A 16,996-nucleotide genomic window follows, 5' to 3' on the forward strand; every position below is an offset into this window, starting at 1 on the left:
ATGAATCTTAAACCTATTTTGCTATTAACTCTATGTCAGGCTTCATGAGATTTTCTCCTTTTGTTAGTCGGGCTTGACCAGATGACATCCATTCATGCCACATCCTTAGCACACGATCTTTAAAAGGCTTATTCAAAGATATATCCAGAGGCTGCAATACAGATGGAAGCCCACCTGGAATAACGGCTAAAGTAACTTTACTAGATTTTGCCAGTTTTTTATGTCATCTGATAGGTGGACTCTGAACATATCCCAAACAAGTAACAATGGCTTTTTCTTTAAGGCTGCTCCTGGTCGTCAGCTCCAAATTTCTTCCAGCCATTTTTTTGTTCCATCTTCATCCATCCAGCCTTTAACATGTGCACGCACAGTAATTCTTGGTGGGAAATTTATCTTTTTAGACAAGGGCTTTCTTTTAAAAATAATGACAGGATGCAGCTTAGTTCCATTAGCCAAACATGATAGAACAACTGTAAAGTGTTTCTTTTCATTTCCTGTGGTTTTGAGAAACATGGTTTTTTCCCTAAATTTGCCATGGTTCTGTTGCTTGGAAGATCAAAAGTCATGGCAGTTTCATCCATATTCCCAATATCTGCCAGGTCATAATTATAAGTCCTTCTTTGCTTTATAATAAATGACTGAAATGACAATTTTTTTTCTTCAAAGTCTTGTGGCAATTTCTGGGAAATCTTCTTTTTCTCAAACATAGTAGGCCAAACCTATTCATGAAGTGGGTACACCATCCTGCTGACGCAGCAAATATTTCAATTCCTGGTGTTTTATATTTGTCATCCTGAGCCATTTGTAGAGCATGTAGGTGGGTTGCCATGCGTGTTATGCAGTAACCATTTTGATGACACTCCATAACCCATTTATACAATTCACTCTCTAGAGCCCCATAAAAAGATGTTAAACCACGACGAGCTTTTTTAGCTTTTGGAATCTGTTCCAAGTCAGCCTTCATTTTCCGCCACTCCCTCACTTGTTTGTCGTCAACATATAATTCCCTACTTGCAATACTGTTATTGCTCTCTTCTGCTCTTGACACACCTTCATTTTGAAACCAGCCTCATATGACAGGTGTTTTTGTTTTGGTTCAAGAGTATCCATTTCTAATAGGATAAAAAAAACAAGACTTTGAAAAAGAACTTTCCTGGTAATTCTCCTCCCCCCAACCCCCACCTCCCACCCTCCCCTGCAACGTGTTAGCCGGGAGGAGGGTGGGGGAGTCTGTGCCGGTGGGGGATGCAGGATGTGAATTAACACAGAGACCAGAGGGGAGAGACGGAGCGCAGCCACAGGCACATCCTTACCAGTTCAGCTGCTGGCGTAAGTGAATCACTATGAGTGCTTCTGCAAATTGGAGCCGCTTTATGGCCTAGCATATGGTCATTTTAGAGTATGTACTACGTGTGATGGAGAAGAAAGTATACTTTAGTGTTGTCTGTTGGAAGTCTGTATATATCTATGAGTCAAGCTGGGTTTATTGTGTTGTTCAGCTCTTCCATTTGTTTACTGAGTTTCTTTCCTGATGATCTATCTCTCCTTGAGAATGGTGTGTTGAACTCCTCTATTATTGCTGACTGTTGGTTTCTCTCTTCAACTATCAAGATTTGGTTGTTGTATTTCATTGGGTGCATAAACAGATATAGATATAGATATGCATATATAATGTATATATATAAAGTATGGCTATGTGTTCTTGATCTATTGATTCTTTGATCATTATGCTGTGTTGAGTCCATTCTTGTTTCTCATTATGTTATTTGCTTTGACATCTATTACCAGGGATTTATCTAGCCACTTCTGCATTTTTATTGTTACCATTGGCCTGGTGGATTTTTCACCATCCTTTCATTTTTTTAATATGTTTTTATTGCTTTATGAGGTGCAGTGGGTTGACTGCTATTTCCATGGCATAGTAGTGCACCTTTTAATGGTATGGGCTGCTGAGTTGCGTAGGGTAGTTAACTCTCTGAGTTACAAGAGCGAGGTTTAATAGATGCAAGTAATCATACGATGGGAAATGAAAAAGGAAGAGGGATTGATAGATGGGGAAAGGGAGAGGAGGGGCAAGAGAGTATATGTAATTAGTAGTAATAGTAAGTGTCCTGGATAGATCAGAAATATTGTATAATATTGGGGAAAGTAATTTTAAGAGGTGTAATAATACTTGAAAGTTAACATGGGAGTACATTCCACTAGGAGAGGGAGTGTGAATATGTAACACAATGAGAAGTGGGACAGAAGAAGAATGTCAGCAAATAATCAGGCCAGGAAAAGGGAGTGTGTGTGTGTGTGTGTGTGTGTGTGTGTGTGTGTGTGTGTGTGTAATAAAGGTATAATTGAAGCAAGGAAGAGAAAAGAAAGAGATGAGAGTGTTCATGTCTAGTGTCTGGGTCCAAGAAGCAAGTACCATTTCCTTCTGGATTCTCTTCAAGGTTAGCATAGGTGATCCTCAGTACTTACTACCTGACAGTCATTAAAAAACTTTACAGAGAGATATTTTAAGATTGTGCCACTATCCTGCTCCTCCTATAAATTTACCTCAAGATTCAGCATTCATTAGAGCAGAGCTCTGGTGGAATAGTGGTTATAAATTGAGCGGATAATCTAAAGGTCAACAGTTCCAATCCACAAGCTGCTCCATTAGAAAAGGATGAGGCTTCCAACTCCCATAAGGAGTTAGGATCAGAGACGAACCAAGGGCAGTTCGACCTTGTTCCACAGGGTCACTGTGTGCTGAGCGCTACTGGATAGCAGTGAATCTGGCTTTTATTTGTTGGTCTGTTTAGTACTTTGTGCCTGACTAAACCTTTTCTTTAACAGTATGTTATTGATGTTTATATATTGAGTTTGTATCTAGCAACTTTACTCATTGTCTAAGTTCTATAGCATGTATTCTCTCACAGACTTTTCCAAATAAATAATCACATTGTGCGGTCTTTATTCTGATTTTCCTCTGGACTATCAAGAGGAAAACTATTGAGCTTACCAGACTAATTTTAAGTTCCTAATACTTGGATACAAACTCTTCCACATCACAACAAGGCTGGTCACAGTTTGGCTAGGATCCAAGGCAATTCACCAGAGATGAAATGCATGTGAGGACCCTATGAATTGTCATCCACAGCCTTCTTAAACTGGTTGTTCCCAATTTAAACTCTGATACTATTCCCTCCGTTGGATTTGGATTTTATTATTTACAATGCTTGGCTCACACAGGCTGTGTGCTTCTTCCATGCAAACTTACTTGAAATCTCACTTTTCTGGCTGCTTGTTTTAAGAGACTTTTAAAACCCCAGTCGCTAATCTTTCTGATAGCCAGGCACCATCTTTTTTTCTTCACATTTTCAATATTACTCATATCTTTAGAGATCTCTTCATGAAGGCAAGCATTAAGCAAGGTCATGTCATAAGAATTGTTCTATGATTGGGGTGAGAATTAAGGGTGTTCCCCAAGTCCATTCTTATATGTATCATTTATATCTGTTTCTGGGTAATTTTAGAGACATTATTAACATTCTATGATAAAGAATATTAAAAAATTATATTTCTTAACTGCTGAGCACACTGGTTCGCAAAAAGATATGGATAGCAGTGAGATCTCAAAATCCATTTGCAGAGTCCCCCACCTAAGTTAAGCCTCCAAAGAGCACTTTCTGATGATTAACCAAGGATGTAGATAATCTTACCTTCAGGTAGAATGCCTTGGAGAATGGATTGCCTCCAACCCACTCTGGCAAGCCCAGGGAGGGGCTGTCTCTCTCTTAGGAACATTAGCTAGGTTGTCCTTGATTGCAGGGGATTAGACCAGCTATCCTGCATCAAGCTGGGTTCGAAATGAGGCGTGCGGATGAAAGGAATATAAAAAGATATGTACAAAGCATGGGATCGGGAGGACTTCAATCTGATGAACTGAAGTACCCCAAGTATATTTGAAGCTTGGTTTTTGTATTCTTCTTACAAGGGATTGGTTGCAAAACAACAAACCTCAAAGAACTTAAAAAAGATTCCTAAACTCTTACCTATGCAAATGTTACTTAACTAGTCACAGTTTCTTAACCTTAGAATAATAAAAGCACTAGGTTCAAAGACAATCACACGAATATGCAAGATTCAAGAGAATCTTAAAAGAGATAACTGAGTTATCTCTCAATGTTTTTAGCAGCAACGTCACAAATAACCGTCATTTTTCAATGCTTTTGTCTGCAAAGACACAGAGGCACAGGGGACTAAATGGTCACCCATTAGTAAACACCTTGATCAGCGGATACCTCCTACACTTGATGGCGATCACCATACCGGAGATGGTACAGATGTCACATAGTCATGAATCATGCCCTGTCAGGTTCACCCTGACTGCCTGGGGCAGAAGGCCCTGAATCAAATTGTAAGCCCTGTCTAATAATGTGCGTGTCTCAATCATGGTCTTAATACTGCTTCTATAGACTCACCGCTAACTGGAATGTATTGATCTGCTACCACTCACACAATATGACAGTTTCCTTTGCCCACACTTTCCAGTTGTAAACTTGATATCCAACAAGCCCTCGGATGCCATTTCAACCTGGTATTGGTCATCTCCCTCACCCAGAGATGTGTCTGTGTCTTTGTGTTGTCTTTATCTTGTTTGACGTAATAAATGTTCTCTTTAAATTATATTCAAGATAGGGTCTCTTTTGTAGCCTGAAATATAAGCATCATCCAGGAGTATGAGGTAATTCTAAAGCTGTGCCATTAATTTAGCCAATGGAATAGAAATTAAAACAATGTTGATTAAAGGAATTATGTAAGTATAGGCTGGTTTCTGACTGCTATACATGAGTTGTTGCCTTGTACAGATTGAACTACTTTTAAATCATTTTAATGGGGGCCCGTACAATTATTATCACAATTCATACATCCGTCCATTGTGTCAAGAACATTTGTTGCCATCATAATTCTCAAAACATTCGCTCTCCATTTAATCCCTTGGCATCAGCACCTCATTAATCCCCCTCTTTCCCTGCTCCACCCTCCCTCACGAGCCCTTCATAATTTATAAATTATTATTATTTTGTCATATCTTACACTGTCCAATGTCTCCCTTCACCCACATTTATGTTGTCCATCCCCCAGGGAGGAGGTTATATGTAGATCCTTGTAATCAGTTCTCCCTTTCTACAGCACCTTCCCTCCACCCTCAAGGTATTGCCACTCTCACTGAGGGTCCTTAAGGAATCATCTGTCCTGGATTCCCTGTGTTTCCAGTTCCTATCTATACCCAGTGTAAATTCTCTAGTCTAGCCAGATTTTTAAGGTAGAATTCTGATCGTGATAGTGGGAGGAGGAAGTATTTAATAACTAGAGGAGAGTTGTGTGTTTCATTGTTGCTACCCTGCACCCTGACTGGCTACTGTAGAGAATGGACTCCTAAGTGACTAGATACTATTTGTGGTAGTTACACAATTTCATGTCAGCTTTATAAATAAGTGTAAGGGTGGAGTCTACCCTGTCAATCAGGTAAAAACCTGATGATGCCTCCTTGTGGGCGTGGCCTTCTCATGAGGGTCTGGGAATTTCCTTTCTTTCTCCCTGGAAGTGGGTCACACTCTCTCTCTCCACTTCACTTTCCTGCTGTTGAGACACTCAGAGAGCTGGAGGAGCCACATGGAGACCCGTGCCAGTGCTAAGATACTTCCACCAGCATTGAATCCACAAGACTTTTCACCCACCAGCCTGTTATCTTACTCTATTAAGCATCATTGCATATGCTGCATGAGTCTGAAGATAGATTTATGGACTAGCAGAGAACTTAAGGGCTAAAAGCAGACTTATGGATGTGATATGGACTAGGCTGGGATTTTTCTCGATATACAATTACTCGTTGATAAAAATCTCTTTCTTACACATGTATAAGTGTCCTGGGATTTGCTTCGCTAGTCAAGCCAGTCTAACACACGATTAAAACAAATGATGGAGGTTGGTCATAGGACAAAACTTTCAATAACACTCATTCACAAAGGCAGAACTAAGCCTACAGAGACTGTAACCCTTTATGAGTAATAACTCAACAACTCATCTGCCCCTGATGGTGACCCTCTAGGACATGGTAGAACTGTTATTGTGAGTTTCTGAAACTGTCATTCTCTCTCTCTTTTTTTAATCTTAAATAACAGTGTTATTGTTTCTGTCAGGTAATATTTTCATTGTTCATTAAAATAGTAAAACTCTTGCAAAATAATGTAGATATTAGTACTGCTTTTGTTTTTTTTATGTATTAACTATGAAATAATAAATTACATTTTGGTACATCTTTTTGAAATGCTTAATACGATCATTAAAGTAGTAAATCAGCTGTTAAAGAAATGAATTGCCTTCTAAGAGACAAAATCAAATATCATATTCAATCTTAGCAGTCTTACTTTTTACATTGACTACTACTTTTTAAAAAACAATGTTACTGGCACTACATCCACATGGCAACCACCAATCAGGTTTGGTTTCTTTTTATTTCAGTATTTTTTATATAATATTGACATATCATACATTTCCATAGATACATCACTTTTAAAAAGAGTTGTATATATATCATCACAACCAGTTCTAATGTTCACTCTCCCTCCCCCATTCATTGTTTGCATCTCAATTCCCTTCACCCTCTCCAATTCCAATGTCCCCAATATACCAAGTCATCAGACATTGTCTCAGTGAATCCTCTCCATCTGTGCTACACAAACTCTAAAACCCAGAAACATGTTTAAGGCAAGAGAAATAGGAATAATATAAAGATAAAAATATAAAATAAGAAATAAAAGACCAATATCAATATTTTAAAATCCAGAGAAGAAATTTCTGTTGTGGAACAAGCGAAAAATATTTGAGCCTAGAGCCAATTCAGGAGGGGTCAACTGACCAAGTATCTATCATATTACACCATGGTTTGCTCCACCATAATCAAGTGTTCAATAATCTCTGTAAGACAGTTAAGTTGGTCAAATTCCTCACCTGTGGCTAGAGGGGATCTGCCAGGGGCTAAATCTAATTAGATAATCTGCAGATGGATTTTTGGGGTGTCCACTGTCCTCCATAGCCTTCTACAAATTGGTTGTTCACAATTTAAGCTGTGAAACCCTTCCCTTCATCATATTTGAATTTTGTTTTCATCATCTTTGGATTGCATGGGCTGGTGTGTTTCTTTGATGGGGAATTAGTTGACATCTCACTTAGACCGCTGCTTGTTTGAAAGCAAGCCTTTAAGACACCAGACACTATTCTGATTGATAGCCTGGCACTATCTGGTTTCGTCACCACACTTTGCAATAGCGCCCTTGTATAGAGTGATCTATTCATGAAGGCAAGTATTGGAGCAGGGCCATGTTATAAGAACTAACTGTTCTTGCATTGGGGCTAGAATTAAGTGGGAACCCAGAATCTACCTGCTGTCCACAGGTAGTGAGCAACTCTGGTTTACTTTGTGGGTCAAATTATGACAAAAAACAACAAACAAAAAGGTGTAAGGCGATTACATTGATAACATCAATAATTGATCCAATTACATACAATTTAAGATACTGTTCCTATGGGTTTATTTGAGTATAGTCCAACTGCAAGTTGTAATCCAATCCATGAGATGCTGCTTTGTACAAATTGATTTCTTAATTGGGTTAATTTTGTTTACACCAAGCACAGGGTTGGTGTTAGCAGGAATTTTACTGTAAGTACCATTTCTTACAAGTCCAGATGCTCGCCTACAAGATTAAAGCCTTTCCTATCAATGCAAAGGGAGCATTGAGGTACTAAATATATGATGGCTCTTTAGTCCCCTTTTGTTTGACATTCATTAAGTCAGGGGTCCCACCCATGGTCCAGTGACCACCATTTCCACAGTCTTGGCTGTTCATATTTTGCTACCACTCCATTAAAGAATGTCAGTCCTAAATCCAAGAGTACAAGTTAGGACTGTAACACTTTTAGAGAATAAAATGCCTGGTCTTTCTCTGGCAGACAATCTAGTGGTTTTTGAACTGCTGACCTTGTGGATCACAGCCCAACGTCTAATGACTATGCAACCAAGAACCCTTCCTGGGTAATAGTATTCAGATATTATTTGCAATCTTTGCTTTCCCTTCAAATAGAAAAAGTAAGAAAAAGTTAAACCCTTCACAATTAGCATTTTTGTAAAATAATACAGCATATCATTGATTATTCTTAGTAAATCTATGTTAAATAAGATGTTTTTAATCAAAACACATTGAAAATAAGTTTATGAATTGACCCAGTGAAGAAAACATGAGCTGAACCCAGTATGAGCCTATGTGTATATTTCCACTAGGAACAATGGTTTTGTGTGCAAACAATTAATAGAACAGAGCTACCAAAACAAGGACATGCAACTCCTTAAGTGATACTGTGTGTGTGTTGTGTGTTGGTTTTTCATGTGCTGCCACAAATATAAACACATACACAAACTTTACCCAATGGCTACAAAGGACTCAGTAGGAAGAAGGAGGATGACTCTCCTATTACACATATATTATGTATATACACATTTTCTTCTATTATCACATATTAAAAATTGAAATAAATAAGATATAGGAAACATTTCCCCCAGATATGAGTGTTTTCTGAGTATGGTTGCTTTTATTAATTAGGAAACAAAGCCTCTGTATTCTAGATAAAAACCATCTGACCAGAGGACCCTTAGAATGGGAAGTAGTCTGAGAAGAAGGCAGCAATGATGAAAATGATAATATTGAGGCTTCATCTTAATGAAATGGATTATGCACAGAAGTCAAAATTATTTATCTTGAAAAGATAGAAGGAAGATTATTTAAACTTGAGTCATACAGATCTTCCGTTCTAATAGCACAGAACAGGCACAGTTCGGTCCCAATGTGACTGAAACCCCAGTCAGAAAACAGTCAGACATGAGACTAATTCCAGCTGGGAAGAACTCCCAGCGGCCTCATCAGTTACAACAAGCAGAGTCTTCGTGGGAAAAGCAGGGCACTTCCAGGGCATTCGTGGCTGACGTTACTTCCCTATACAACACATAATTGATTATATTTCAGGTTGCTAATAAAAGAAGGCCTCTAACCCTAGCCACCCTCCAACTGCTATGGTGTCCTAAGGTAAGTCATTTGATCTTACTCGGGTTATAACCGAACTTGACCGAAATACTATAAAGTGCATTTGAAAAGACAACAGAAACCTAAGTTATGACATCAGTAATACATTCATTTGGTAGATTAGTGGAAGAAATGTACTGTTTCCAAAGAGAACAAAATTGCTGCAATAGAAAAGCCAGAAATATTGTGTGTAGTCTGAAAAAGTCAGGCTCCAAAATGATATATCTAGGGCAGCTGCAGGCCATGCAATTAGGTAAGTTATCAGTGCTGATGACAGAGCTCCAGTGGTGGAATAGGTTGCAAGTTACACTGCACATCACAAAGTCAGTAGTTTGAAATCACCAACCCCTCCATGAGGGAAAGATGAGGCTCACTACTCCCTCACAGAGGTACAGCTCAGAAGCCACAGTCACGGTTCCACTCCATCCTACAGGGTCATTTTAAGTCAGAATCCACTCGATGGCAGTACATTTGTTGTTTTGGTTTGATTGTTAATAATGGTCTTTGCTATGGGTAGAATATTCTGATACTTATTCATATATAAGTATATTCTCATCAGAATAAGTATATTCTGATAGTTATTCATATATCTTTGTCTGGGTTTGAAGGACAGAAAAGAAGAAAATATTTAAATTTGTATCATCAACAGTCTTTCTGGCCGTCTATGTAGTTAATTAGCTTCATAGCCAAAGATCAGAAGCTTGACATAATATAGACAGATCATACAGGCACAAAATGTTAGCAACTATATTATTGTATTAATTTTTCATTAAGTTATGTTTCAAATTAAATATAAGGATCACTCAAAAATACTGCTGCCAGGGTTCTGGTTTGCACCTCCATGAAATCATTCCAAATAACATGTGCTTAAACAAGCCGCTTCAATGAGTGGATTTTTCCAGAGAAGCTCACTCAATAACACCCTCCTGCTAGTCTTCAGAATTCCTTGAAAGGAAAACAAAAGTTCCATTGAACCAATGATTCCTGGAGGGCCCCATTATATCAACTAAATTCAAGACAGAAAAGTCCACTGAGAAGGCCATGGCTATTGCTCTTTAGGATACCGAAGGGAAAATCTCGATTGGCTCTCTCTAAGGGAACAAGACAACCATGGGCTTACTGGGAAGAACTTTCCAGAAAATTCAAGACTGCATTGGAAACCAAAGGATCATTAAAATTGTACCAGGACTTTTGTTTTTGTTTGTTTATTTTGTTGGGGATTCTCATTTCGCCATAATGTACCTACTCATTCTGGAAGGGAAATAGGGCAGCCCTGTGAGAATTTCATTGGGAAACCTTACCCCACTCACCACACATTAATAATCTTGACCTTTAAGACTTCTTTCTGTCCCCAAAAATCAAAGAACACTGAGAAGGAGCATAATTCATATACCACAAGGATGTCAAAACTGTCATTATGAGGTGGAGTAAACTGAAAAGTGGAGACTTCTTCAAGGGTAAGGATGGGTTAGACAGATTATATCAGTACAATCAGAAGTATATAGATCAAGATCAGAGGGTCTCAACCTTCTTGTCATGACAACTTAATACAGTACTTCATGTTGTGATGACCCCCAACCATAAAATTATTTTGCTTGCTACTTCATAACTGTAATTTTGCTACTGTTATGAATCATAATGTAAAGATGTCATATGTAGGATGTATTTTCATTATTACAATTTGAACACAATTAAACATAATGATTAATCACAAAATAACATGTAATAATATATTGTGATAATTTTATGTGTCTTCCAATGTGTCTGAGAGGGTCGTTCTACCCCCAAAGGGGTCTCAACCCGCAGGTTGAGAACTGCTGATCTAGATGGAGGTTTTGATATTTTTATTTAGGAAATGTTTCTGTGGTTTTGTACAAATATCTTTTACTTACTTCCATAGTAGAAATGTTTGCTCACCAAAATAAAGTCAAATGTCCCTCAAAATATTGTTCTCAAGATTAGATGATATTTTTCGTCATGCCTTGTTTTTCATAATTGTCCCTTCACTGGTCTTTTAGAAAGCATGGTCCAGACTGGTTAATATCTCAGATCTGGAAAAAGCTGTGCAAGAGATCTCAGAGGCTGCGCAAGACCAGAGATTTCAGGTTCTCAACTACTAGAGCAGAGGGAGCCCAGAAATGCAATAAACTTGGTCATTTCTACCACTGGTTCAAGTCCACTATTACTCCATTCATTTCCACACTATTTGGACCAATCATTGCTAGATTTTGTCACCAGGTGTCATTACATAATGTAAATTCCATATAACAAGTGTATATACATTTGCAAACCCAAGTGCACTCTGGGAAAACCATAAATGTTGACAAAACAGGATAGTAAACTAAACCAAACTAAAAATTCTTGGGTTTCAAAGACTTGTACAAACCTGATATGTGGAACAATGTTAATGTCTAAACTTTGTCTAAACCTGTCACAGAACAATCATAATAATCTGGAAATATGGAAAGATCAACACTTTGAAACAAACATAATCTAACTTCAAAGATGCTATAATATAAAAACAGTTAAAGAATGGATAATGATTGTCCCCACGTTGAGAATGGATTTGTTTATACCTTGTAACCAGAAATGAGAGAAATTACATAATATACTAAAGAAAATACTTCAAATAAGTGAGTAATATGGATTAAACAAAACTTGTTTGTTATTAGTAGCGGAACTATCATTAGAAATAAAATCCATTGACATCTCCCATTATAACCAACTCTTGGCAGAAATAATCATCAATATTGTTATAATGAAAAATAAAATCATGGAACCACATAGGAAAACAAATAATATTAATCATGAAAATTATTACCAAGAAGGCAAGAAATATGAAAAGAAGAGATAAAAGGTCACCAAAAAGAATATCAAAATATGTTGAAAAATTCCTACTAGAACATGCCCCAAAACTATCACCTCCTCTTCTGCTTTTCCAAAATATCATGTTATTCTAGCACTTTCTAAGCTCATCTTCTAGTTCTAATGATGAAACTCTTATGATAATTGTTCACAAAGCAGAGGGTGGTCAGTAAATGACCAAAACTCAAGTCTTTCTTGAAGGTGTTTTCAAGAATTAGAAATGACTCATAATCAATGACAGGTTCAAGTAAATAAATAAAGTTCTAAAATGAACAAGGAGGGTGTAGCTTTTCTGGGCATGCTTGATCAAGCAAATTGTATCTGCATGGAATTACTGAGAGGTGAACAATGGAGCAACATAATAGTAGAGTAGGAATAAAAAACAAAATCCAGTATGTGTGTGTGTATATATATATATATATATATATATATATGTATATATATATGTATATATATATATATGCAACAAGGAAGCAGATGGACGTGGGGCCTCTGCTTAAATCCTACCTCAGTATGAGAAGGTTTGCTCTAATAATGTGACACTGTATGATACCCACCTCCTTGACACGATCACTGAAGACAAAATAGTTGCACAAGCAAATGTGGTGAAGAAAGCTGATGGTGCCCTTCTATCAAAAGCTACAGCATCTGGAGTCTTAAAAGCTTGTGGTTAAGAAAGCAGCCATCTATCAGGGAAGCAACAAAGCCCACAGGGAAGAAGCATATCAGCCTGTGTGATCATGAGGTATTGACAGGAAGAGGTATCAGAAGTTCAAAAAGCACACATCAAAATTAATATGTAGGGGGGTGGATAGAGTGGACACCCAAAGGCCACCAGCAAGACAATTGGACAGTCCCTCTTAGAAGGGCCTTAAGGAACGGAGGATAAATCCAGGTGCAGTGTGGCACTGATGACCCACATGACTGTCCTCTAGTTCTTTAAGGTTTCCTCCCCTTACGATCATGGTCCTTACAATGTTATATCTTATTGATAATAATAGATTTGCGTATGTTCTTTGTACATTTAAGATCACTCAGTATGTGGTAGTCAAGATAAATGACACCTCAAAGTCAGTGAAAGGAATAAGGGTTTCCTGAGGGTAGGGAAGTAAGAGGGGGGATAGGCAGAGAGAGAGGGGGGAGTTCATAAAATTCATGATTTTATAGCCCCACCCAGTGGGATTGATCAACAGAACTGTATGGAAGGGAAGGGATATATTGGAATGAATACAATATGCCAATAAAATTATTGTTGAAATTTTTTTTAAAGAAAGATGATACAAAACAGAAGAACTGCCTCATAAGGATTAAATACGGTTTGTAGAAGGTAAACTGGAAAACATGATACCAGTTGAAAAGACAATACAGTCACAAATATTGAGTGATAATTTTATTTGTAGTGGTTGTATTAGTGTTTATTACTGAGAAGTAAGAAAAGCTGGTACTGTCTAAAGATATTGGTTCAAGCTGCAAATCAAGTCAGTTCTTTTCTTGTTTTAGTTGCTTGTTTAAGTTGCTTTGAAATATACTGAAGTGAACGAAGTCAGACGTCTGTGACAGTAGATTGAAAGTCTCATGTGATGCATGCCATCATTGCTGCTTAAAGAATGAGCAGTGACTGGTGTGTTATGTTATTCAAGCGCAAAGATCTTCGACTTTCCAGAAGCCTCAAGAAACTATACCTGCAGCTAATGAACAAACCAAGTCCTTATTTGCTTGGAGTTTCTGATAACAGGGACTTATAACAGTGGGTCCAATGTTAGAGATGAGATAGTTTGTCAATATTTACAGTAGACATTTGTAAGAGAATAATTAACAGACAATCTCCCATAAGAATTAAAATACACTTAAAATTGTAAAGTGGATGAATGAAAGGATAAAAAGAGAAGATCTATTTATTTTTTAGATTAGTGAATATTAGTAACAGCTAGAATCTGGTAAGGTTAGATGATACCTAAATTTGCAAATTGCTGACAACCTAAGTATTTGCCATATGTTTGAGAAAGAAATGTAAATACATTAAATTGTTAGGTAGTAGCCAAGATTGAATTTTCATTTAACCCAAGTACCTGATAAGAAATTAATTTCTGTAAGCCCTTAATATCATGAGATATCAGGATGACATGGTGGCAGCAAGGCGCAGCCAAAAGATGGTAAAGACCATTAATTTGTGTGAGAGATTGGGGAATTGCAGAAGCATCATTCTGGTGGGAGCCTTTGCACATGGATATGTTTGAGAGCTTGATGCCAGCAGATTCTGTGCCTGGGAGAGAAATCACACGATAGGAATAGATGGAGCTGTTTAGGGGGAGGGAGAGGGAACTAAATTGTTGTTCACCTAATTATTTTCATTTAGCACTAAGTTTCTGTTGTTAGATCCCGTCAAGTCAGTCCTGACCCATTGAGACCTTAGCAAAACCGAGTGAAACACTGCACCATCCTCACACTTCTTCTTAGTCTTTAGCCCATTGGTGTAGCAACTGTGTCACGTCATCTCCTTCATGGCCTCCCTCTTTTTTGCTATCTGCTATACCAAACATGATGTCCTGCTCCAGCGGCTGATCTCTCCTGACAATGTGTCCAATAGCACAGTTCAAATACACCGGTTTTTCTATAGCACCATAGGAAAACTTTCTGGGAAGAAGATTATGGCCAAAAAGAGGGGTGATAAATGGATGTTTCTGAAGCACAAGGCTGGCTGCTAGACGGGTTTAACGTGAATGACAGTGAAAGGGAAGACATCGGAGAGCAGTTCCAACAGCTTTAAGTACAGTGTAGGGTTCGTTAGGAAAGAAGTGAGTATGAATCCACGTGAAAAGAACAAGTAGAAAAATTTACATTTTAGCCAACCGACACTCAGGCAGAAACTGAAGGGTATCTCTCATTCTAACAAAAGAGTGGAAGATTTAAGTAATTCAGTTACCAAAAGCATGGCAAGGAATACTTGAAAATATTCACCCACCACAGTCCCATTTTCAAGAGTTTGCTGGAATTCTCTAAGTGTGAAGAGAAGAATAATTGAAAATACACAGATGTGGCATGTCAGCAAGGGAAAACAGTAAGATGTGATGTACAAAACAAATCACACTGTTCTCTGCTTACTCCCTGAGAGGTTACCCTTCCCAACTCCAGGAGGGCTTGGATGGACATCGGCAATGATACCACACCAGATGGCTTCATCCTTCTGGGCTTCTCCGATCATCCCAGGCTGGAAAGGATTCTCTTTGTGGCTGTGTCCATCTTTTACATGATCACTCTAGTGGGCAACATCACCATCATATTTCTGGCCCACACAGACTCGCATCTCCACACGCCCATGTACTTCTTCCTCACCCAGCTCTCCTTCCTAGACCTCTGCTTCACCACAAGCTGCACCCCCCAGATGTTAGTCAATCTCTGGGGCCCAGACAAGACCATCAGCTACCTTGGATGTGCAGCTCAACTCTACATCTTCCTGGGCCTGGGGGCTGCGGAGTGCGTCCTGCTGCTGGTCATGGCTTTTGACCGCTATGTGGCAGTGTGTCGGCCCCTACACTATGCCGTCATCATGCATCCAAAGCTGTGCCAGAAGTTGGTGTTCTCGGTCTGGATGAGTGGAATTTTTGGCACCTTGGTACATTCCCCCACCACAATGAAGATTCCTTTCTGCCATCATCACCAAGTGGATGACTTTGTGTGTGAAGTTCCTGCGTTGATACGCCTCGCCTGTGGAGACACACACATCAATGAACTCCAGATCTCTGTTATTGGCTCCATCTTCCTGATGATACCACTGTTGCTTATACTCGTCTCCTATGGGCACATTGCCAAGGCAGTGTTCACCATCCAATCCAAAGAGGGCAGGAGTAAGGCCTTTCGCACCTGCTCCTCCCACCTGATGGTTGTCTTCCTCTTCTACTGTAGTGTCACAGCTGTCTACATCCAGCCAAGGAGCCACTTTTCCCAGAAAGGAGGGAAATTCCTGACTCTTTTCTACACTGTCATAACCCCCACTCTCAACCCACTCATTTACACCTTGAGAAACAAGGACGTGAAAGGAGCTCTCAAGAGACTATTTGGGAAAGACAGAATGGGCCGTGAAGGGTTACGGGCTTAGACTTCAGTGTCAGCTCAGCTGCCTCCATCGGGTTATCACAGCAACAAACTTGGGGCACTTTATCAATGTGTAATTTCCAAGTATCAACATTAATGTAAAATGTCAATGATTTGATTTTACAAACAGTAAGCCAATAAAAGTACAATTTGATGCATCATTTAGAGTTCATCTTAAATTTAAAGATAAATGTAGCATTATTTTTGTCAGGGTATGGTGTGGAAGTGGAAAACTCTCCAGTTACGTTAAAGGAAGCAGTTTACAAAAGAACTTCTTAATTAGATCATTGAACAGAAAAAAATTCACTGCCGTTGAATCTATGTCAACTCATAGTGACCCTACAGGAAATGGTAGAACTGCCACTGTGAATTTCTGAGATTTAACAAGAGTTGAAAACCCAGTCTTTGTCCCTCAGAGCAGCTGGTTTCACACTTCGGACCTTGCAGATTGCAGCCCAACAGTAACCATTGCATCACCAGAGCTCCGTATTGAATAGGAAGGGGAGGGGTATCTGCTATCATTATCACTGAATGATATCAAAAGGTATTGAAATTGTTAGAATATTAGGTTGAGAGGAGCAGCCAGATAACAGAAACTCTGAGATTTCCCACTTCTGGTGAGGGGGCCGCCAGTTGTGCGCTGAAGTCATTGAGAGTACGCAATATTCTAGTTTGATTCTCACGTAATTAAAAGTCTTCAATTAACTGTGGCTAGTTCATAAGCTGGCATGGACTAAGGAAAAGGTAATGCAAAAAGGTCTTATTTAAAGAGCCTTGGTGACTCCGTGGCTAAGTGAGCCATGCTAACAGAAACACAAATATCTAAATCCTCCAACTAGAAAAGAACTAGAAATAAAGATATGGCAGCCAACTTCTGTACAGCTCACAGCCTTGACCCTGTCCTGTCGTGTCACTATGAGTAAGAT

At 38.7% G+C, this 16,996-nt stretch overlaps 1 protein-coding gene across 1 annotated transcript; it reads left to right on the plus strand.

Moving 5' to 3' along the window:
• The first annotated feature begins 15,120 nt into the window (after nt 1-15,120).
• On the plus strand, nt 15,121-16,074 carry LOC142440453 (olfactory receptor 2H1-like). Its single transcript, XM_075542888.1, has one exon. It carries the CDS (start codon nt 15,121-15,123, stop codon nt 16,072-16,074), a length of 954 nt encoding a protein of 317 aa, XP_075399003.1.
• Nucleotides 16,075-16,996: the final 922 nt, after the last annotated feature.

The sequence above is a fragment of the Tenrec ecaudatus genome, chromosome 2, assembly GCF_050624435.1.
Source record: "Tenrec ecaudatus isolate mTenEca1 chromosome 2, mTenEca1.hap1, whole genome shotgun sequence".
Lineage (NCBI taxonomy): Eukaryota > Metazoa > Chordata > Mammalia > Afrosoricida > Tenrecidae > Tenrec > Tenrec ecaudatus.